The 24,605-nt window shown below is 36.4% G+C and overlaps 2 protein-coding genes and 1 long non-coding RNA gene across 9 annotated transcripts; 1 reads left to right on the top strand and 2 right to left on the bottom strand.

Annotated features, from left to right (window-relative positions):
- Positions 1-5,220: 5,220 nt before the first annotated feature.
- Positions 5,221-15,647, bottom strand: LOC127502208 (autoimmune regulator-like). 7 transcript variants are annotated; one of them, XM_051874944.1, is made up of 15 exons: positions 15,330-15,647; positions 15,169-15,217; positions 14,508-14,678; positions 14,188-14,362; positions 13,957-14,103; positions 12,253-12,318; positions 12,039-12,152; positions 11,738-11,907; positions 11,470-11,591; positions 10,544-10,610; positions 8,611-8,742; positions 6,700-6,821; positions 6,524-6,596; positions 6,363-6,446; positions 5,221-6,247 (listed from the first exon to the last, which is right to left on the bottom strand). In XM_051874944.1, the coding sequence occupies exons 3-15, from the start codon at positions 14,652-14,654 to the stop codon at positions 6,167-6,169; spliced, it is 1,500 nt and encodes a 499-aa protein (XP_051730904.1). In that variant the 5' UTR covers positions 14,655-14,678; positions 15,169-15,217; positions 15,330-15,647; the 3' UTR covers positions 5,221-6,166. The 7 variants fall into 7 exon arrangements, with proteins under 7 accessions (XP_051730904.1, XP_051730895.1, XP_051730866.1 ...); XM_051874935.1 differs by lacking the exon at positions 15,169-15,217; XM_051874906.1 differs by lacking the exon at positions 15,169-15,217 and having other exon boundaries at positions 15,361-15,647.
- LOC127502225 (uncharacterized) lies at positions 14,514-16,310 on the top strand. Its single transcript, XR_007926797.1, has 2 exons — positions 14,514-14,621; positions 16,081-16,310. It is a non-coding gene; the product is annotated as an uncharacterized LOC127502225 (long non-coding RNA).
- On the bottom strand, positions 16,038-23,389 carry LOC127502224 (ras-related protein Rab-6B-like). Its single transcript, XM_051874979.1, has 8 exons — positions 23,169-23,389; positions 21,184-21,242; positions 21,021-21,074; positions 20,833-20,938; positions 20,587-20,698; positions 19,532-19,625; positions 19,254-19,320; positions 16,038-18,331 (listed from the first exon to the last, which is right to left on the bottom strand). The coding sequence occupies exons 1-8, from the start codon at positions 23,236-23,238 to the stop codon at positions 18,267-18,269; spliced, it is 627 nt and encodes a 208-aa protein (XP_051730939.1). The 5' UTR covers positions 23,239-23,389; the 3' UTR covers positions 16,038-18,266.
- Between the last annotated feature and the right edge of the window lie 1,216 nt (positions 23,390-24,605).

Here is a 24,605-nt window from a genome sequence, read left to right as displayed (position 1 = left end):
TAAACAAGACCAACCTTAGGTCTATATTCCAAAGCGTTCTTGAATTACAACCATTTATGTTTGGATAGTGCATTTTCATGTCTATGCGAAAAAAAAGGGGCTGACATTTATTTAAACCTGTTTTTCTCAAAATTCCATTCCTAGAAATCAGAGCGATCAGCCGACTTCAGATAACCATAACTTTTGTTACAGACAAGCTATGAAAGAAATAAAAACAGATTTGGAAAGGGCTCAAATCCAACTTTGTGATAGGTTTTCACCATGTGATGGGTTTTCGCAGATCACATCACATATATTACATGTATGTGACAGTTAATATAATATAGACATTATATTAACTGTTGCATGTTCCACAAAGTTAGTTTCTAGTGTTTAGCACAATAACCATCTCATTATCTTTATTGGTGCTTGTATACTGAGTGTGTTTGTCTTTGGGAAGGTCATATTACAAATGCATTAATGCTAGATTTGTTTTGTACTTGCACACATACTAAACACCACTTCTTTATTGCAGAGAAACTATCAGCTGAGTGACCTTAAAATAGTGTTTTGTCACGTTGAAAAAGAGTCATTGTGTAGAAGGAACACAAGCAGACTATTTTTACCACTGTGGAAGAATGTCCTTAAATACAAGTCATTTTAACTGATAATGTGTGGGATAATACCAACATCAACTTGAAAATACTTTTTACCCTACAGATATTGTCTTTTTGTAATGTAATACATCTGATCCACAACTCAGCTAAATATAGTTTATCAGCAGGGTAGTTTGCCATCTGGTAATTATCTGAATCCGGATTATATTGTATAACTAAGTGGTGTCTGACTTGTTGCCAAAACATTTTTTGAGAATTCACCCAGCTTTTTTCCATTTGGTTCTGTTCAGCTGGGTGAAATTATGTGACCAAAGGCTCTGTTTACATGTAACCAACCTAGTTCTCTGTGTACTGTTACACTTCAGTGGATAAGAGGCACAAATACAGCCATTTCATGCAGGCTGATATTGACTTCAGAGTGCCATTATATAACAGAGGTTACATGGAAGTGAAACAAGACTCATTCATCTTGTAACAGAAGAAATCTACGGAAACAGGCCTGATACAATACATCAACTAAAGAAGAAAAGACCTGCAAGACACCCTCAAAAGATTCGTAAAGCTTCGAAGCAGTGTTTTGAAATCGCCCATCACTAGATATTGTTGAATAAAGTCGTTATTTTGTTTTTTGGCGCACAAAAAGTATTCTTGTCGCTTCATAACATTAAGGTTGAACCACTGTAGTCACATGAACTGTTTTAAATATGTTTTTAGTACCTTTCTGGGCATCTGAAAGTGTTAATTATCTTGCTGTCGATGGAGGCCTCACTGAGCCACCGGATTTTATCAAAAATATCTTAATTTGTGTTCCGAAGATGAACGAAGGTCTTATGGGTGTGGAACGACACGAGGGTGAGTAATTAATGACAGAATTTTCATTTTTGGGTGAATTAACCCTTTAAAAATTAATCATAAATCATAAAAAATACGTTTAAATATGTTTAATTTTATGGTGTTTTTTTTTGTCATTTGTACCTTGATGGCCCTCATTCACTTTTAATAAATTGAAAAGAATGATCAGGATATGCCTTACTTTTGTTACACAGAAAAAAATACAGAGTTTAGAACAACATGAAGGTGAATAAATATATCTTTCATTTTTGTGTGAGCTATGGTTTTAATCTTCATTATATCTGTGTGCTTTGTTTTAGCCATAGTTCCCCCTGACTTATAACATCCTCTTTACAACAATAGGAGCAGTTCAAAACATCAGCACAATCAAATCAGTCAAAGGACAATGCAAATATTTAGTGAAAGCTGGCACAAATATGTGTTTTGAATAATGGTGTGTATGGTGAGCAAAAGCGTGGGAATTATGGGAGGAATGTGAAGGCCATGACCAACAGCATATCACAGGAAACTCACAGAGCGCATCCGGCGAGGATGAGAGGGGTAACAAAACATCAGCTTTGTATAAGTATCTGAAAGATGATAATAACATCTGTGCCTTTCAAGGATTATCACTAATCACCAGAGTCAAATTATTCTGTTGAACTAAAGAAACAAAAACATGTCAAGACACAGACATGTAAAAATAGCTCAAAAGTAAATTAGAAAATTAGAATCTACTAGAAGTGTGCCAAACCGTCATAAAGTCATAGCAATTAAAAGACAGTTATATACTAAAGTTATATATTAAAGAGTACTAACTCAAAACTTATCTCAAACAAACACATGACAAGTATGTGGAGAAATGACAAGCATGTGGTTCCTGATAATACACTGTTTGTTTTTGCATAATTGTGGTACCATTTGTTTGAAGGTATGCAGAATACGTGCCTCTTAACCTTTTATAGATCTATTCACATTCCTCTGTGCTGTCTTGCGCAAGATTTGTCAGAGATGAGATAGAAGGCAGCTCTTACTGGGATTATTGTTATGCATTGCAACTAATCTTCACTTTCTCATTCAAGCAGACAGTTTGGTCATGGGTTTTCAAGCTAATTTAAAACAGGTGAACTACTTGACATTAGGGAGTCATTCCAGTAAATGGAGGTCAATGCTTTTATTTGGGGTAACTTGGGTTTTCCGTGCTGCTATGCCTTGAATCTGCCAACAATTATCTTTCCAGCTGGAATAGATGTGCAGAACTGTGCAATATGCTGTATTGCAGTAATTATGAATGGAAAGGGGCATTGGTACAAAAAGCTTGAGCAATCTGAGAGAACACTTGAAATGGTTACAGATCTCTTTATGAGGTCTGAGATCATGCCCTCTTTTCAAATAGACAAAAAAATTGAAAGGACCAGTCTTGAAATTTACACATGCATCAAGGAAGCTGTTTCAGCATGAAAAAAGACTTGAAGCTGAATTTATGGTTGCAGCGATGGGGAAAAATGAGCATCAGGTGTATCCCATCACTGTTGCCAACAGTGATCCCTTCTCACGTCCAAACCAGAGATTGTATATTATAGGGAGGTAAGAGGGTCTGTATCTCTTACCATTGGAGAAAGCGTAACGGCTAACTTAATCACATGCGGCACCTCTCAGCCTATAGTGTAATGGCAGTGACATCAGTCGCAACATTCCCTAGTCTGCCTTCTCTTAAAAAATACATTTTTATCAAGCTAAAATCTACATATAGTTCCCAACGAAAGTATTTTTTATTGCAAAACATGCTATAGATTAGCAAACAGGCTGTCGATTAGTTAAATGATTAGCTATTTCCCCACAAAAGCTGTTTAATCAGCATAGTGAAGCCTCTCATCCATTGACATCTATTCAAAAAACGGCCTCTGGTCTCCTTTCCTGCGGAGCGTTAGCATTAGCCGTTACGCTTTTTTGGCTAAAGGTTGCAGGCTCGCCTCCCAGTGACTTTGCCCAAACGCTCCTGTTGTGAATCTGGAAGGGGTTGCCGATAAGACTGTCTGTGGCTGAATGGTAATTGGAATTTGTAGTTGTAGTTGAAAATGAACAATGTGTATTTACAAAAATGTGTGGCATAGTGCAGGGGTGTCCAGTCCTGCTCCTGGAGGGCCACTGTCCTGCAGAATTTAGCTCCAATCCCCATTAAACACACCTGAACCAGCTAACCAATGTCTTAGGCATACTAGAAACTTCCAGGCAGTTGTGTTGAGGCAAGTTGGAGCATCAGAGAAAAGAGATGTTGTTGAAAGAGAGAGGGGAATTAACATTAACTACACTGCATCTACAATGTCAACAGCGTAGAAGACTGAGAGGGAAGAGAAGAAATTGTTGAATGAAGTCTTTATTTGTTTGTTTTTTGCGCAAAAAAATATTCTCATCACTTCATAACATTAAGGTTGAACCACTGTAGTCACATGGACTATTTTAATGATGTCTTTACCTTTCTGGGCCTTGAAAGTGGTAATAATGTTGCTGTCTATCGGAGGCCAAAAAGCTCATGCCCAGACAGCAACATAGTGTCGGCCTAGATCCGGCCCACATCTGGTCCGTGTGTAATCCACATTTATCAGATGTGGGCCGGATCTGGGCCACACAATGTTGCTGTCTGGGTGGATTTCATCAAAAATATCTTAACTTGTGTTCCAAAGATGAATGAAGGTCTTACAGGTTTGGAACAACATGAGGGTGAGTAATTAATGACAGAAATGTCATTTTTGGGTGAACTAACCTTTAAAGTATTTTAACAAAAAATACAAATTATTACGCACTTTGGCTTTAAATTCTATCACCCACTAAACATTTCACAAATATATTTCAGAAGTAAAATATTGTACTAATTTAATTTAAATTATCTTGTCATTGGGATGGAAGCTATACTATATTTTAAGGTTATTTGTCAACTTATTGTGCCCTTCTTTATTTCCTTAATACATCCACTGTATTGCTTTTAGGTAGAACTTTGGCACCAGTTTCAGACTTTACAAATCAATGATATAGGACATGAAGGATATAGAATGTCTTTGATATATAAAGCAAGACTGAACGCTTAGACTAACACATCATAAACATGAAGTATCCTGGCACTGCAGGAGATAAAACAGAACCAGCCTTCAGAGTATCCTGCAGTCTGTCTCATTGATACATGCTGTCTGCATTGCCAAATGTCTTTTCATATAAAAACATTTTCTTTCATGCTCTACTGAGATTTAGGGTCCACCGTAATACATTCCCCGCTCCTTATTTGTTGGGCCTTAAAGAACAAGTATCCATAGCAACCCTGCAACATTCCAACAACGTCTGGCCCCTGGCCTGTCACAACACCATCTGCCTGAGAGCGAGCATTCAGACACTTTAAAGACTGAGGTGGAAGAAAACATCGATAAACTGAGACTTCTGATAAATTCCCACTGCACGGATCACTTCACTGTTTTTGTACGAAGCCTTATGAAAGCAAACGAGAAGCTTTGCTCTGTGTTGACATACGTTATGCTTTGACATTAGCAACAGCACATTTCCAGGAGTCCCACATGGTTCTCATTAACATTCCAAGTGCTCTTTTTCTTTCTCCTTCTCTTCCTCTCTCACTTTCCCACTCTCTTTTGTCTCCTGAGGAGGCCAAACTGACAGTGCTGGCTCCGGACCATGCATTCCATGGGATGTGTCAAAACCATTCTCTGAAGAGCACAGAAGGCCCACATAGGGGCACTTAGACACACACACACACACACACACAAACATAGAAGAGAGTGATGGAGAGATAGGTACATGTTTTCCATGTTTGCTCTGATACAAATAGAAATCCATTTATTTATGTTTGAGCCATTGTCTCATATCTGGAGGTTATCACATAAATGTTAACATTACAGAACAATACATACTTCATCAAAATGTGAGTTTCATTATTATCTAGACCAGAGGTCTTTAACATTTTTCAGGCCAAGGACCTCTATAGACCTTATTCAGGGTTGTGCCTTATTTAATTTCTGATGAGTGAAAATAAAGGCTGTGAGAGACATAAGTATGATGTGCGTTCAATGCATTGTACTGTTGTTTAACAATACAACAGCTGTTTAACTGATGAAACATCTTACTAAAAGTCTTTCTGTAGACAAAATCTCCATGAAACAGAAAGTTATGAGTTGAAAAATATGATGTATTTATATTGTGGATGCCATTGTCAAGACTGTAAGTCTATCCATCACAGCCTAATTTTCGTCTGCATGTTTTTCATCTGATATTTACATCCGTGTACCATAGCCATGTATATAAATATTGCATGATACTTACAATGCAATGCCTTTAAAATAATCATTATTGATGTACAGTAATTTTTATTTTACTTAATACATTTTAATGTAGGAAGTTTCATTTTAATGTAGGAAGTCAAACATTATCTTCTTAATTTTAGCTTTGGTTGAAGTTAGTTCAATGTATTTTATATGGTTTTTTTTTTGGTTTTTTTTCTTCACAAAAATTAGTTTGACATCAAATAAGAATTGGCGGACACCCTGTAGTAGCAACAAGCATTTGAGATCTAAAAAAATAATATACTGAGAAAGAAAGAAAAAAGGATAAAAAAATACATTGATTTTCTTCACATTATCAAAACTCTGTGTTTTATTCTTCACGTCAGTCCATCTAACGCTGAGGAGGAAGCTGATACTGAGATTTGGGCACAGCAGAGATTAATCTGACTCACTGAATCACTGGAAATAGCCTTGAGACTCAGAAAGAGGACGTGAAATGTTGTGGAAAGCCCACTGCAGGATCCCATCTATAGGGCTCTGAATTCATCAAGACAAATATACTGTTAGGTATCTCATCTGGGGGTTCAGGTATATACAGTTTCAATTGCATGTATTATTATTTTTTGTATACTGTTAAGAAGCATGACGTTACCTCCCCCATTATAGAGTCCATTTCATCTCTGTTGAACAGCTGCTCTGATGGTGTTAAGCCCTGGTCACTCATGTGTTGACTCACCTGTGGGAATAAAAAAGACTAATAACATCTGTTAGGTTAGGAGGCCCAAAAGTGTTATTTTAGTGTATATAATATACCTGAAGACTCCTTGATGATGTTTCGCTTTCAGGGCCCCAAGACCTGGAGCAATTCCTACATCTTGTCTTTCCACTGAAAAGGCGATTAGGGGAAGAGAGAGAAAGAGACTGAGCTTCAATGCGTGATAGAATTCACAGTTATTCTATTATAAATAACAGTACAATAACATCAGTACTTTGAGAAGTTGCAGAGAGCATGATAACTCTGCAGGCACTGAGGGCAGGTGATCAGCTCTCCCTGGACGAGATGGCAAATTCCACAAGCCATCCTGATCCCAACCATTTGACCATCAGAAGACTAACAAAGATTGAATATAAAAATAGCTGAAAATTACCATCATCCTGCCACTCATCAGAGATATATATGATTCAAATGATTGGAATGAAATGAGAGTGTGTAAATAAGGTCTTTAATTTTTTAAAGTTGATAAAGTTTATTGTAAGATTGCACTGTGCTATTCTCTTAGAGTTAAAGCTTGTTCATACCAAGAACAATAGCTATAAAGATAACTGTAATGACTATATTAGAATGACTCTAATAATGACTATATGACTATATTAAAGGGTTAGTTCACCCAAAAATTTAAATTCTGTCATTAAAGGGTTAGTTCACCCAAAAATGAAAATTATATTATTAATTACTCACCCTCATGTTGTTCCACACCTGTAAGACCTTTGCTGATCTTCGGAACACAAATTAAGATATTTTTTATCAAATCCGATGGCTCAGTGAGGCCTCCATAGACAGCAATAACACTCCCTTTTTCAGTGCCCAGAAAGCTACTAAAAACGTATTTAAAACAGTTCATGTGACTACAGTGTTTCAACCTTAATATTATAAAGCGACAAGAATACTTTTGTGCGCCAAAAATAACAAAATAGTGACTTTATTCCACAATATCCAGTGAAGGGTGATTTCAAAATACTGCTTCATAAAGCTTCGATTGTTTATGGATCATAGGTTTTGAAACAGTGATTCGGAGCACGTATCAAACTGCCAGAGTCACGTGAACTATTGAAGTTTCAAAACACTTCTGATGTAATGAAGCCTCGTTTACTGAAATCATGTGATTTTGGCGCTCTGAACCACTGATTCTAAACAAATGATTCGTAAAGATTCGAAGCTTCCTGAATCAGTGTTTTGAAATCACCCTTTACTGGATATTGTGGAATAAAGTCGCTATTTTGTTATTTTTGGCGCACAAAAAGTATTCTGGTCGCTTTATAATATTAAGGTTGAAACACTGTAGTAACGTAAACTGTTTTAAATATGTTTTTAGTAGCTTTCTGGGCATTGAAAAAGGGAGTGTTATTGCTGTCCATAGAGGCCTCACTGAGCCATCGGATTTTATCAAAAACATCTTAATTTGTGTTCTGAAGATCAACGAAGGTCTTACGGATGTGGGACGACATGAGGGTGAGTAATAAATGACATAATTTTCATTTTTGGGTGAACTAACCCTTTAATTACTCACCCTCATATCGTTCCAAACCCGTAAGACTTTTGTTCATATTCGGTAAAAAAAGCCTACATGATATCTTTTCATCATATAAAGTGATCGAGTCTCTTCAGAAAATTAGGACTAAACTGTTCAAGTCATATGGATTAGTTTTATGATTTCTTTATGAATATTTTGAAGCTTCAAAGTGGTAGTCACACAGCTGTCTAGAGGGACAGAAAGCTCTCAGATTTCATCAAAAATATCTTAATTTGTGTTCTGAAAATGAACGAAAGTCTTACTGGTTTGGAACGACATGAGGGTGAGTAATTAATGACAGAATTTTCATTTTTGGGTGAACTAACCCTTTAATTGTCATCTGCCGCATTTAAATGCTTATGGTCTTTAAAATCAGGTGGATTCTGTTTGGCTGGCAAAAAATTTATCGTTCATCAGCTGGGAAAAAAATAATTCTGAAAGTTATTCCAACTATCATTATCGTTATAGTTGATGGACTTCCATGATCTCATAGAATTAGAATGATTATTAAAACTTAATCATTACAGTTATCGTCCTTGGTATGAATAGGCCTCAAACGTTTTGCTCCCATGTCAGTGTGTCTCTCATTGAGTCACATAGGAGTGTTACCTGGAGGCCCATTGGTGGAGCGCTTTTGCCTCCTGTGACTGTGGAGAGTGAGGTGGAGGACAGAGAGGAGAAGAAGGAGAAGTCCACAGCAGAGCTGGAGCTTGTCTCGGTCACTGGAGGGTGAACTGTGGGCTAAAATAGGAGCAGAGAAGTTACTACAGCCATGACTACTAATAATAATCTCCCATCACTGCTCATCATTTTGTATGTACAGTGCTCAGCGTAAATGAGTACACCCCCTTTGAAAAGTAACATTTTAAACAATATCTCAATGAACACAAAAACAATTTCCAAAATGTTGACGAGACTAAGTTTAATATAACATCTGTTTAACTTATAACATGAAAGTAAGGTTAATAATATAACTTAGATTACACATTTTTCAGTTTTTCTCAAATTAGGGAGATGCAAAAATGAGTACACCCCACAACAAAAACTACTACATCTAATACTTTGTATGGCCTCCGTGATTTTTTAAATGACAGCACCAAGTCTTCTAGGCATGGAATGAACAAGTTGGCGACATTTTGCAACATCAATCTTTTTCCATTCTTCAAGAATGACCTCTTTTAGAGACTGGATGCTGGATGGAGAGCGATGCTCAACTTGTCTCTTCAGAATTCCCCATAGGTGTTCGATTGGGTTCAGATCAGGAGCCACTGAATCACTTTCACCCTGTTCTTCTTCAGAAATCCAACAGTGGCCTTAGATGTGTGTTTAGGATCATTGTCATGTTGGAAAAGTGCACGACGACCAAGGGCACGGAGTGATGGTAGCATCTTCTCTTTCAGTATAGAGCAGTACATCTGTGAATTCATGATGCCATCCATGAAATGCAGCTCCCCGACACCAGCAGCACTCATGCAGCCCCACATAAGGACACTGCCACCACCATGTTTCACTGTAGGCACCATGCATTTTTCTTTGTATTCCTCCCCTTTGCGACGCCATACAGTTTTGAAGCCATCAGTTCCAAAAACATTTATCTTGGTCTCATCACTCCAGAGTATAGAGTCCCAGTAGTCTTCATCTTTGTCAGCATGGGCCCTGGCAAACTCTAGGCGGGCTTTTCTGTGCCTGGGCTTTAGGAAAGGCTTCTTTCATGGACGCAACACATGCATGCCATTCCTCTGCAGTGTACGCCGTATTGTGTCATGGGAAATAGTCACAGTTTGGCTTTCTACTTCTTTAGATAACTGCAGTGAACTTGCATGCCGATTTTCTTCAACCCCTCTCATCAGAAGACGCTCCTGTTGAGGTGTTAACTTCCGTAGACGACCTGGACGTCTCTGTGAGATGGTTGCAGTTCCATCTTTTTTAAATTTTTGTACCACTGTTGCTACAGTATATTGACTGATAAGTAAAGCTTTGCTGATCTTCTTGTAGCCTTCACCTTTCTGGTATAAAGAAATGATTTTCTTTCTCAGGTCTTGTGACATTTCTCTTCCATGTGGTGCCACTGCTGACAGCATGAAATGGGAAGGGGTTTTAACACCCTTTTATAGTTTTATAGTGTCTGCTGGACACCTGTGTAATGAATAATTAGACTCACCTGTGGTCGAATTCTTGTTAAATTAGACATTTGTAGTCTAAAATTTAACTTTGCTCCAGAGTCTTTCAGTGGAGTGTACTCATTTTTTTGTTCTCAAAGTTATATTATTAACCTTACTTTCATGTTATAAGTTAAACAAATGTTATATAAAACTTAGTCTTGTCAACATTTTGGAAATTGTTTTTGTGTTCATTGAGATATTGTTTAAAATGTTTTTAATGTTTTATGTTTTTAATGTAAAATGTTTTTAATGTCTTTTCAAAGGGGGTGTACTCATTTATGAGCACTGTGTGTGACTAACTGTAATGTAAGTGAATTAGTTATTGCAAATGGGAAAATTTTGTTTTCAATAAATTTAACGAGAAACTTGTCATGTTTTACCTGCAGGGGGGTGTATGTCCTGTCTTTCGCTCTGTTGCTTTGGCATAGCTGACAGCGCCATGAACCACTGCAAACAAACACATTTCTAAAACTAGTGAGAGATGCCCAGTTTTTTTTTTAAATAAACAAACTGGGAAACAAACAAAAATTATTTAGGGGAATAAAATTTAAAAAGAAATATGATTTCTTATTTTTATGTATTTTTATTAAGTTAGATTATTGTGATATATTATTAATATAATGCTATTAATATTAAATGTATCAATAATAATATATTTCAATAACAATTACTTCCTTAAAATTACATAACATTTTAGGGATTTATTAATAGGGTAATATTATAGATTTATTATTAACATTAATTGTATAAATAATAATATATTCACTATATAATAGAGTTTAATTTAATCCTGCTGCTCCCTTTTGAAGTTTGCTGAGGCCCCCTGGTGGGTTCTGGCCCCCTGGGTGAGAAATATTGATGCAGAGTCTAAAAGTCTGAAACCAATTCAGTCTGAAACTGAAATTTAAAATCTCAATTAAACCTGGAAATATACAGTTTTAAGGATTTTGTGACATTTAAAAATAAGAAACATAATGATGTAAAATAAATAACAATTATTTCAGATTCTGCTCTATTTTAGGTCAATAATTTTTTACATGAAATTCATTTTTTAAATTAATATTTCACTTAAATTATTATGCTAATGCTATCATTTGTAATTAAAAAATGTATCAAATTAGACATTTTCACTAGTGTTTTTAGACTGTTGAATCGTATTGATTGTACACAGTCTCACATTTTTTTTTTGTATTCCACCATGCAGTTTATCAGCACTGACTAAAGCTTGACAGATAAAGACTAATGATGAAATCAACTCTAGGTTTGGTAGGGTCAGTGGCCTGTGTGTCACATGACTGCTCTGTACCTGGGTATGGAGGTGAGGGGTGGGACCAGGCAGGTGAGGTGGAAGGCACGAGGACACCCATCACAGCAGATGAGCTCCCCACCATCTTTACACACTGCACACTCATCATCATTATGCTCTATCTGAAAATATGCATCATAAACGTGATGAATACTGAATTACCTGCTGTACCAGGTTAACATTTACAACTTATGCCTACATAATATTTTTCATATAGGATTTTTGTATCTTCAGTGTCTGTACTTTTCCATGAATGTTGGTCACTTACATCCATGACTCTGGTGCTTGGCTCTCCCTGCTGGTGACTATAGTTTTGTGCAGTCTGTGTCTTTTGCACTCCAGCTGTCTCATCCAGTTTGCCAGATGAGTAGAATTCTCCTCCAACCTTGATGCATTTTTTGGCACCTCCTGGAGGAAAGCGCAACTGAGACATCTGTGCTGCCAAAGTGAACCGCCAAAGTGTTTACATCGCAAGGTTACACTATCAAAACACGTTAAGAGCTAAAGCATTAGCTAAGTAAAGGCTTTCATCACAGTCTGGCAATACTGTTTTAGTGTGCTGAGCTCACCAGACTCAATGACCTGCTGGATCAGAATCCCCTCCACTGTCCCGCAGCCAGTGGGATGCTCACTGGCAGATACAGCCACGGCCCTCTGGACTGAGGTAGATACGGCCTGGACCCCTGCGTTTTGAGAGTCATATTTATTCATGGGCAATTTCATTAATCTACTGAAATATATAGTCATCTAATAACACATTTTAGACAAGCATCATGTGATTACCGTTTCCCACTGAGACCTGAGAAAGTGCTGCACCATCTGTCTTCCTCATCGGCTTGCCTTTGCTTCCTGGAACGGTTTAGATATTGAGTTATCAGGACTGTAAGCATCGAATCATGCCCGTTCAAACTGGCACGTGTCAGATTTATTGGTTGTGTTAATAAAGTCATGTCGGAAAGATAATATTTACGAGTTGGAAAGTTGTAAGAAAGTTGGAAAGAGTGTTAAACTCTGGATTTTTTAAAGTCACCATGAAACAAAAGTTGCAATAGTCTTTTCTTCCCTATTGTGACATATATCCTAGTGAAATGGCTTCTCACACAAGAAAAAATGTAGGGTGGGATTTTGTCCATTGAGAATTGATTGGATGGTTGTGGTTTGCTATTGTTTGTCCCGCCCTTGCACCAGTAAACACATCATCAGAGAAGAGAAGAGATGAGGAGATTTTCATTAAAAAATTACAAAGGAACATTTATTAAAAAAATAATGATGTGCACGGATAAATAATTTATAATAAATACTGCAATAAAAAATAAGAATTGTCAATTCTGATTTTATGGAGACTTTAAGACACCATGGATGCAGCATCTGTATTAATGGTAAATTTGTTCAAATTAATGAAATTATTTATTTTATTTACAATAAAACTATTTAAGTTGCATGTACAAAATACCATAGCAATGTACAATTACGATTAAAAAAAATAATAATAAAATAATAATTATATATATATATATATATATATATATATATATATATATATATATATATATATAACGATTAAATTTAGAGCACATTCATAAATTAAATAAAACAAAATACACAACCGATGCACTTTCTTTATTCACCATTTTGTAGATGTAGAGTTGTTGAAAATCTTGTTGAATTGTTGAATTTTACGCAGAAAAGGTGTTGCTTAACATACCACAAAGCAAAACAAAACAAAACAAAATAAAATAAAATAAAATAAAATAAAAAAATTCCCTCTCAAAGTCTTCAAATAGTGGTGGAAACTAGTCCAAACGGAACGTCATTTGCCGTTTTGAACGCAAAACGTCACGTGATAACTAGAAACGAGGAGGTTTTGTTTGCGCGCGTACGTGCAATTTTTTCTCTTACAAAAGCCTGATCTGTCGACACAACACTAACAAAGAGTTTTACCATTTTATGAGATATTTATTATATCCATTAATTAATTAATTAATTATTAATAATGAATTAAGTAAGCCTTACGTGAACATTTCTTGTTTGCTCGGGAAGTTTTCGAGTAGCAGCGTGAGAACAGGGAATCTGCGTCAAACGCGCAGCAATTTTTGCTGAAGGACAACAAAGAACAGCCTCTTATTCACAAAACAGAGATAAGGTGATTTTAAACCCATTGTGTAAGACGAATGGTCTTGACATGGTACATAATTCAGTTCATCACCGTAAGTGACAAAATTATTAATCATTTACTTGAACTGGTTAATTGATTCGAACGTCATAAATCGCACTCAACGCTATATTGGGCCTGTAAGTAGTAGGCCTAATACAGTGAAACGGAAGTAGGCTTTATAATAAATAATAATTAACCATTAAACGAAACGAAAACTGCATCGACTATCACATTACACAGTTGTAGGAAGAAGTGCCAGGAATGACTTGCCTCTTTGCACAATTTTGATATGACCTGAATTATAAGTTTCTTCGTGTGCCGGTGTCCATTACCTGAGCTGGATGTTATGGCTTTCTTGGTGTGGTGATGGGACCGGTGGGTTAGGTGTTTTTCAGCCAGCCCTCTCTTTCTTCCTGAATGGCTGCGTACCTGCAGCTCAAGCCTGGGGTTCCCAGCATGTCTGGCCACCTGCTTTAACCCTGCCAAATGAGATTATCATCACTTAAACTGTGATTATCCTCCAAACCACTTACTGTATGTTTTGCCAGGCCTGTGCACTGTACCTTTGGGGAGGTTCATAAACAGAGTTTCCAGTTTTGGGTAACACTCCTTATTATACTCTTTACAGAGATTGCTCCAGAAGGCCTGGAGGACAGTAGCGTCTTGGTCCAGCAGCAAAGTGAGCAGTGAGTAGACAGCTTTGTGGATCCCATCCTTTTTCTTTCGCTCTAAAGTCTCCTTATAAGTCGGTGATAGTATTAGTTTGTTGTTTTAGCATTTCAGGAACTAACTATAACTGTACAATCATCTGATTAGAACATGAAGATATTCTTCACAATATGCATGTTGACTTGAAATAGTGCTTTTGTATGAAAATGTTCACCCTCAGAATCTCTTCAGAGATGATGTCGTGATCCGCCAGCCCATACAGCAGTGGGAAGGGATCATGGATTGCCATGGCAATCTCAGTCCTACAGGCTCGTAGCTGTGAGCGCAGGTCAGTCTCTCCGTAACCTTCCACCCTAGACATGCTTCCACAAGGAGTACTGGAGTCCTGCAGTACAGATCACAACTAAACTCACACTGAACTTCCAGCCCTGATGTTCAGAGAGCACAATATATTTCTTTAGATATTATAGATCGCGTACATAAATAGTTTTTAAACAAATCAGGGAGGACCCCTTATTGGATAAAGAGATGGAGAAGGCTGCATATTATAAATTTGAGTGTTGTATTTTAAACTGACCAATAATTAATTTTAAAATGTCCTTGTTACAGTGTAATTATACATTTAAATACTGAGTATTATTAATTAACTACATATACTTCCTACATAATTAGGGTTAGTTGTTTGTAATTATGCATAGTTTACTGTTTACTATATAAAGTACACGTAAGATGTGTAACAGGGACACTGTAAACATAAAGTGTTACCATACTTTTTTAAAGGGAATGAAATATTTAGAGATTGAAGTAAAATTAAATTAATAAATGTTAGGTTTTGGTTTAACCTTTTTATTTTTTACAAAAAATAGAGATCAAACCGTAATTGTGAGTACTGCCGCAGATCCCTGGGAGTCACAGACCCCTATCCTAAATAATTCAAAACTATCAGTCATCATGCAACCTTTAGAGATAATGGTACATATTGATTTTTTGTTACCTGACATTAAACACACACAAAAAAAATTAACATAGTACTTACAACAGATGCTGGTGATGAGAACTAGCGATACCTGTAATCTTCTTGCTGGTTTCCTTTTATTTGGTGTGATGTCTGTCAGTGATTGACATGGCTTATTTGTGGTGGATAAATGGCTCTTGGCCTCTAGGGGCCATTGATTCATAAGACCTTTAGTCCTGCTGTGACAAGTGGTGACATTGAACTTCTATTTACAGTTAAAACACTAACTTGCACCTTGTAGGTTGGATAAAAATACCTGCCCCTTGTTTGTTCACATTTACGCTCATTTGTGCGGTATGGCTTGGAAAGTCCACAGTTGGGCAAGAAACGATTTCTCGATCATGTGAGCCATCTACTTTTAGTCACCTGTCTCTCCTGAGGACTATAATTTCCATGCCAAGGGGAATCCCAGTCTCTCTGCATCTCAATAAATGTACTAGATGTGGATTAGCCATTAATGCAGCATTTGAAATGTTGTGTGGGAATTATTAATAACGTCTTATGCTCCAAATTATAATTGCTTTCAGCTTTTAATGAACCCTAGAACATATAATTTGTCTTAAATTTTCATAAAAACAGTGAGAATTTAGATCCATGAAAACAGAAATTCATTAAAACTTCCCACTTTTTTTGCTTGATTGAACAAGTACACACTTTTTATGCAGCAGTTGAATTGCTGTATAAAATTAACATCACACTCAGCATTGTAGCAGTAGACACTAGACAGTATGGTATTAAGACATGAATTTTATTGATTTTTTTTTTTTTTCAGACAGATGTCATGCTCATAAATGTCCTTACAGAGTGAATAAAGAGCCAACTACACTGCTCTACACAACCCTACGGCAACAACTTTGACAGATTCAATCCCCTCACACTATCAGCAGCAACTTCCTGTTCTTACATACAACCTTCCGCTTGCACTCGACTGTTCTGCAATTCTTCTCAACCAACTGTGAATTGGCTAGATGGTGTGAATACAACAATGTCATCACAGATCAACATCATAAATCAGTCCCTTCTTACCTCCCTTCAATAACATACGTGTTCTCAGGTAGCCATACAATGAAAGCTTTGCATTGTGATGCCACAATAACAGAAGGCACAACTAGTGTACAAAAGTGAAAGATGACAAAACAAACGAAAGGAAACGGAGCCTTGAGAAATGTGAAAGATGACATACTCTGTGCCCTGTTAATGCAAAACTCATTAACATCAGTCCCTCCCCATAGTTAATATCAGCGGGCCCTTCAATTATCCGAAAAATAAAGTCAAGCCTAGTACCAACAATTCAGTCACAGTAATTCCTCATGTCCATTTTTGTTTGAATTAATAGAATTATTGGCACCAGAAAGAAACTAGCACTAACAATAAATATATTATAAATACTTAATATATTCTAAATTATCTCTATACAATCAGTGGTGTTAATCAGTGCATTTATGTAAACAATTCAAAATGTAAAACAAAAAACAAACACATTAAATATTAAAGATACTTTGTTTCCAGAGTTTTGTAAACAACTCACATTTCTTGAACGTACTGTTGCAATAACCAGAATGCTGTGAGTGGACTACAGGTGGGTACATTCTCTCTCAGCGCGGATTTAAAAAGGTCTTCACGTTTCAGGATTCTCTGAGATGAAAGTGTTCATCTGCAACATTTTGAGTTTTAATCTACACATCCATTCGACACGTGCGGGAGACTACAAGAGCTTTACTACACAGATATATGAGGGATACGACAATCATTTGTCTGTTTCATCACTTTATGATGTGGTGAACCACACATTTCCATGTCAGAACCCATAACAAAGTGCATGTATTTGAAATGAAAATCTGTTGTTTCCTAAGGCTCACCTTAAAATCGCCTTTCTCGCCCTAACCGAATGAATGACACTTATCTCATTCTTTTTAGTTCTAGTTGGCTGCAAAATGTAAAAAAAAAGAATAATAATAATTTTAAAAAGATTTAAAAATCAACCCACATATTTGTGTAAAATATCTGAAGGGGTTTAACAGGAATAATAGTATTATTTCAGATATAATTTCTCTTAATCAATGAGTAAAACGGTATAAGGCAACAGCAAAATGCCCAAATCATAAATAATAGTTTACTACCAGTGTATGGCTACAGGTGAGACCGACAAAATAAGAGTGAAGCCCTTGTCATATTAAAAAAAGAAGAAAGAAAATAAACCACATTTGTACAGGTGAACATAAACCACGTCTAAATGATGGATGTTCACAATAATATAAATACTATATACAATACAGTACCGCCTGGCGGATCTAAAGTGTATACATGAAGCTAGCAGAAAAATCCATTGGTTCTTTGCAACAGTGCCACGGCACTTTAAAGGTTAGCCAGGTTAGTACGCGCACCTCTCATGGAGGCTGGTACTGGATTAGCATGTAGGATGTATACACAGACCCACACTAAGACTTTGAACAGGACCTCTCTCTTTTGTCTTTTTTTTCATTAAGTTCTTCATTTCGTTACTATTGATGTGTATGGACCAAAGGACATGACAGATTCTAAAAGTTGTCTCACATGCATGCTATAGACGAAAGACAGTTACTCCGCCATCCGTCTTGAATCTTAAACTCATCTTTTGTGAAGGCATCATTTAGTGCTTTTTGTAATGTACAAAAATACAAAACATAACAACTGATAATCCACTCTGAATGTTTTTGTCCGAAGATGGTACACATGCCACTTCCTGTCTTATATGAATCTGTTAGCTAGTCACTTTGAATTACCTATGATATTATTTTGGCAATTGAACAGACAGTGTAGATTTTTTTTTTTCGTTCTTGCAACTGAGGAGTATAATTTTAGACTCAATCAGATAGATGTAAAACGCCTATATCCGATCATAAAGTTCAACAGGACGTGGACCCATAGGAAGCAACAGAACAAGCGTGTGGTGTTAATGAAGGTCCGAACCGCTTTCTACTAACAGGAGCACCCGCTTTCAGTGGCCGGAGGATCCGGTTGTTTGTCCAGCTTAATGTCGATCACTGGGAGGGGGTTGTGTGTCAAGGAAATCAAAGAAAAAATGGTGATAAGTAGCTTTCCTATACACACTGTAAAAATTATTTTTCAAAGTTGTAAATAAAACAAAAATTATTGGAGTACAAAATACCATTTCAGTCTTTTTACTTCAAAATTTCACATTTAATAGAATGTGTTATTTGCAATTTCTTTGTAATTAGTGAAGTGAAATTTACTAACAATTTCTGAGTGAAAATTGTTTCAATGTAAATCCTACACCAATTTTTTTTCAGTATAAACTATTATTGCTATCCCTTATTAAATGTGTCTTATTAAATCTATCTTTACTTCCATCTATTGTATTTGTAGTGAAAACGCATAGTCAAAAAGAAAAAAAATGTATAGCGAATATTGATTTTATCATGAAATGTTGGTGTTACTGAAAAAAGATCCAGGCAGTTGGTAGAGAGGGGTTGAAAATAAGGCTTGATGATGTCAACTATTAAAAAAAGAGATGGAACAAGCTATTCCATTTTAGACTTTAGATTACATTGACATTTTTTTTCTTTAGAATACATGTGCACCTACAAAACATGCACAATAAGATGAGGAAATTTCATGTTGACTGACTTGAATTGAGTTGAGTGAATTGTGTAATTTTAGTTTCACTAGTGGAAACATACAGTAAACGGAAAAATAATGATCGTTTTCAGTTTTCGGGGTCTCTCTCTCCATCTGCCATTGGTCAATTTGCAGCGTTTAGATGGACAGGATGCCTAAACAAACATTTTGATTGCACCACAGAGCCAAGAGTTTATATTTTCCAGGGAAATCATCCTAAAAGTGGCTTACTCATTTAGATTATTCGTTTTGTCTCTGCATGTTAAGCTGGGGCACATCCTCAAAAACAACACATATCACCTTTAAATGTCACGCATTAAAGGATACTTCCTTCTTTGTTATTATCATCCAAGCTCTCCATTCCAGGCAAAGCAGCAGCCACTCGCCGAAACAACTGATAAACCAAACAGAAAGAGAATGAAATCAGACAAAGATATTTTTTTTTTCCAGAGGGGACTGGTACAGCTAAAGCCCTTTGGGCAACAATTCAGTGGCTAAATCAAATCTTTTTAGAGCTTTCCATGTGTCATGTTACAGAGCATGAGCTCAATTAAATTACTCTATTGGATCAAATCTATTTGCCTTTGTAACGCTCTGAGACTCACCTGTTTAACATTGCTGCCAGTCTTTGCGCTAGTCTCAATAAACATCACATTCAGCTCTTTGGCGCGCTGCTCCCCCTCCTCTATAGTGATTTGCCTATCAGAGCAAATGCCATCGTAACGTGTTAAAGTAAAATTATAATTTTTAATAAATTAATTGAATACATTTAAAAAAAAAATAAAAATGAAAATGGATACGGTAGTGACATTTACAAATGAAGAATTCCAGCACACAAAAAATAATATATTGATGTTAATGAAAATGTTAATATTAGGGCTGGGTTAAAAATAATGATTTCTCAGTTTTAATCGATTCTCATTTTGAAGAACTGATATCGATTCTTAAATCCCAATAATCGATCTTTCAGTCTGCTGTTTTCAGTTAATGGATGAACAAAACATTGTAGCGCGCCTCACATCCAATATAAAACCTTTGTGCTTTGTTACTTCTGATATGAAGTTCAAACAATAAATACAGTTTTGGCATGACAAATCACTGTAGCACCTCAGTTGCAGCGCGAAGCGCACATGAGCGGATCATCTTTTTTCCACTTTACTACTAGTTATAGCATGTAATAAACATGAACATCAGAAGGAATGTTAAAAGAAACAGTACAACTTACCGAAATCCGTATCATCACATATAATCAATTGCTCAATCATGTTTCAACCACCAAAAGACGTCAATAAAACAGCTTGTAAATAATGTCAGGTAATCTTACATTTACCTTAGAAAACCATTCAAAACTCATTAGTCAGCTAAAAAAAGGAACTCTAGAGAGTAAAAACTTCCTTATGCGTAATTTAAATGTAAGTAGCCTACAAATCAGTTTATTTTAACCTTTAATATTATAATATTATAGTGTTGTATCAACTGGGGTCCCCTGTTGATGTATTTTTTTCCTTGAGGAAATTTGCCATGTACTGTACCTGACAGGCCTGAATTAATTGATATCGAATCGAACTGAATCGAATCACAAGCGTGTGAATCGAAATTGAATCGCATCGTGAAATTTGTGTCAATGCCCAGCCCTAGTTAATAATATCAATGACTCCACCTCTTTTCCTCTAGGTCTGTTTTGTTGCCGACCAGCATGATAATGACATCACTTCCCCTCTCTGTTCTGACATCATCAATCCACTTGGAGGTTAGCTGGAATGAATTGATATCTGGAGCAAGAAAAGAAAAAATATCAGTTTAATTGGAACATCTAGCAGTTTTGTTCAATGCCTTTTTCAACATGGCAACACAAAAGCAGTTGCTTTTACATGTTTTCATTTATGAGTGCATGTGTGTGGCTCACTTGTGATATCATACACCACCACAGCCACTGTGGAGTCTCTAATGTAGCTCGGGATAAGACTCCTGAACCGCTCCTGCCCTGCAGTGTCCCATAGCTGTAACCTCACCTGCAAAAAAAGACATACTTGTAGAAACTGCACTGTTATATGTATATATATATTAAATATAGTTAGTTTCAAAGCTTCTTACAGTTCGGTCCTCCAGATACATAGTTTTTGATAAAAAGTCAATTCCAATAGTTGCCTGTAATGACAATAAGATTCAAAGTAAGATACAAAATAACATAAACATCTGAAAAATACTTTGTAAACTTCTACATTAATGTATGCACAAAAAAAGAAAGATAGTATACCTGATAAGTGTTGTCAAAACTGTCATACATGAACCTTGTTATCAGCGATGTTTTCCCAACTGTAACATAAACCAACAAAAACAGGATAATGTTCAGATTTAGATGAATCACACACAGTGAAGTAATTAATGACTTTCTTGTCCTGACATAACCCTATACACTGTGTTTTCACTAACTGAATTACACTACCATACTGCAACATATGCTGAAACAAAGCACTGTCTTAACCTCTGTCCTTCAAATGACAGTACATTTCTTAAGGGTTACACAGAGAATGACTGTAATTTGGACTTCACTGTTATTTAGAGTTACAACAACATGAAAAATGGCTTGAAAATGCAGCAGTGCATGACAGCAAAATTCCTGAGTACGTATTTCATACACTCACTACATGACTGCTTTTTTCAGGCCGGTCTGGTCAGGCCTGTTTGTCAGGCTGAGCTGAGATACTAAAATCATCAAACAGCACAATGCCAATAGTTATTCTGAAGCTCATAGAACGAGGGGGAATAATGGTCCCATTCTTCTCTGGAAGGATGAGGGTTTTTTTCTGCTTATATCTTGAAACAAGATCAACCAAATCTGACCAGCAGTTAGATTCAGGACCATGGACAGCAGAAGACAAGTGGTCTTTTGACATTAAAGGGACACTTCGCCCAAAACATGTTAGCATTTACTCACTCTCATGTTGCTAAAAAAACCTGCATGACTTAATTTTTTCATTAACTATTCAATTTCATTATATAGAAAAAAAGATGAGTGGTGACTGAGAATGTCATTCCTCCTAACATCTCCTTTTGTGTTCCACAGAAAAAAGAAAAGTTTAACAACATAAAGGTGAATAAATTATTATTAAATTGGCATACCATCATGGAAAAAAAGATTTTTCCTGCAGGTGTGGTAATATTTATCATCGTATACAGGTTGCAATAGATTTATGATTTCATTCTCATAGATAAGATGCAGACAGCTGTCTCTTTGGGAATTTAGTCTTAATTTCTGCAATTAAAAATTGTGATTAAATGCTCTTCCATACTGTATATAGGGCCCTCTGCCTGACTGGCTGTCCATTTTCTCCATACGAACAGTGAATGATGAAGACATAACCACTGTATCAGGAGCTATAAGCATTACTAGATAATGTATGGCAAATATATGCATGCTCAAGACCAAAAAAAAATCTCAAGAACACGTGAACTTTACGGTGACGCCATGTTCAGTGTTATATTTTGCAATGTTTGGATGTCCAGTCATCAAATGACAGACATGATCTCAAATGCCCGTCTGATTACGTCTTCACAAACACCGACAGTGACAGTGACACTGATAACACCATCATACAGCCAAATGAATATACCAAGATATCTATTCCCATTATATAGTCTGATCTTATGACTGCTCATAAAATGATGCGTGAGGTTTTTATTTTGCTCTGCTGAAGAATCCCACAGACACTGACTGCCAACCTGGGTGTGTCTCCTGTAGACACACGGGAAATGCAAAGCCTCTGCGCCTTTCTGTTTCATGACATATTAAATCAGTGGATGTTTACTGGGACATCTAGACAAATTAAGCGATTTACATTTCTTTCGAATGAAATATTTCATATTATTTGTTTTGAGCGATTTAGACTGCGCTAGAAAATAAGCGATCAATAATCAGACCCTCTTCCTCCAATGGAAAATGCAAGTGACAATCATAACAGTTGTTCAAATAACGAGTATATCACGTTATATTCACAGATGGATGTTTAGTGGTGTAATGACGCTGCATAGCTATACATTTTTATGACTAATCAAAAATTAAACATATGCAACCGACTTGTCTGACAGGGAATCGATTATAGAGATAATAATATCGTTTGAAATAACACCACAAACAAGCAGATACGCAAAAGACTCAACAACATACTAATGTACTTCATACATGTGTTGAAAGGTTAATGGGTTCGTCTAAACCCAGTCGTGGCAAACCCAAACACTCACCGCTTTGCTCCCCTAGAAAAACAAGTTTGAATTTCCGTAAAGGGTTCCCAAAGTCACTTCCCATGGACATGATTGCTTTAATGACACAGTTGTTATGGATTAATATGTACAGGTGATACCAGTCTTGCGAGAATGCAGATGGAAAATCTTCGGTCGCGAATCGATGGATATTGCAGTACTGCTCCGCGATGTCAATTCTCCAGCCCTGTGCGCATGCGCAGCGGTGGCGATACGCCCGTCTGATATCACTGTGTGTTTACGGAAACGTCCCCGTAAACTCTCCTTGCACACTAAAACGCAGGCCACGCATCCGTTCACCAATGCTTGCATCTGCATCTCTAAGCGCAGCCCATATTTATATACTTTTAACGCCTTTTTGGTGTCTTTTGCAGATACTCGAAGACTGCATTTAGACCTAAGCTGTCTCTATATAAACCCATATGTGTTCAAGTGAATAATTTTGAATGGAAGGTGTTAAACAAAATGTTGCAAACTCTTTGTCTGTGTTCACGTTATTATGTAAAATTTGTGACATCAATAGGCTATATAGAAAATAAGAAACATTAAACTTTGTAATTTATACAGTAACTTATAAACTAACTTATAAAGTAACTAATATAGTAAAAGCAATTAAATAAAGAGAATATTTTTGTGTTATCTATGGGTTTTTGACACTGTTGGTAGAGCAAACAGGAAAATTGAGGGAGAGACATAGGCTAATTCAAAGCAGGATCCACATGATGAGCATCATGTTTTGTCTTTACTGGAGATGACATTGACAATAAAATCACAAAAAAACATCAATCCAAATGTATAAAAACAACTCTTGTTTAGTAGTTTTATATTATACTATACTGAACGATGCTCTTTAGGATACAGAACATATAGCATGGAAGTATATTGTCAGATAGGATGCAAATCTAGGACTATACTGCATAGCTCTGCTGTTATATAATGATTGTTACACTCCATCTTATACACGTTTCACCACTCCCTCAGGGCAGTCTGAACATCCTTGCTGGACACACACACATTTCACCCAACATCGTACATGAACATTAAAGGGTTAGTTCACCCAAAAATGAAAACTTTTTCATTAATTACTCACCCTCATGTTGTTCCACACCCATAAGACCTTCGTTCATCTTCGGAACACAAATTAAGATATTTTTGATGAAATCCGAGAGCTGTCTGATTCCTCCATAGACAGCAATTTAACCACCACTTTCAAGGTCCAAAAAAGTAGTAAAAATATAATTAAAATTCATGTGACTGCAGTGGTTCAACCTTAATTTTTAGGAAGCAACGAGAATACTTTTTGTGCGCAAAAATAATGACTTTATTCAACAACGTCTTCTCTTCTGTGCCATTCTCCTACATTGTTTACATTGTTTAGTACCTTTCTGGACCTTGAAAGTGATGGTTAAATTGCTGTTT

Source organism: Ctenopharyngodon idella, chromosome 2 (assembly GCF_019924925.1).
Source record: "Ctenopharyngodon idella isolate HZGC_01 chromosome 2, HZGC01, whole genome shotgun sequence".
Lineage (NCBI taxonomy): Eukaryota > Metazoa > Chordata > Actinopteri > Cypriniformes > Xenocyprididae > Ctenopharyngodon > Ctenopharyngodon idella.
This window is presented reverse-complemented; position numbering and strand designations above follow the sequence as displayed.

Bases quoted from the DNA above. Each gene is read 5' to 3' on its own strand.
- LOC127502208 (XM_051874906.1), bottom strand. From the start codon at position 15,471: ATGAATCAATGGCCCCTAGAGGCCAAGAGCCATTTATCCACCACAAAT. The intron at 6,447-6,523 runs GTATATTATATA...TTATTCCCACAG, and splicing joins CATCATCAAGGAGTCTTCAG to GTGAGTCAACACATGAGTGA. The intron at 6,248-6,362 runs GTAACGTCATGC...TGATGAATTCAG, and splicing joins TGGACTCTATAATGGGGGAG to AGCCCTATAGATGGGATCCT.
- LOC127502224 (XM_051874979.1), bottom strand. From the start codon at position 23,238: ATGTCCATGGGAAGTGACTTTGGGAACCCTTTACGGAAATTCAAACTT. The intron at 20,699-20,832 runs GTGAGCCACACA...TTCTTGCTCCAG, and splicing joins GGTGGTGTATGATATCACAA to ATATCAATTCATTCCAGCTA. The intron at 19,626-20,586 runs GTGGAGTCATTG...TTGCTCTGATAG, and splicing joins ACAGACCTAGAGGAAAAGAG to GCAAATCACTATAGAGGAGG.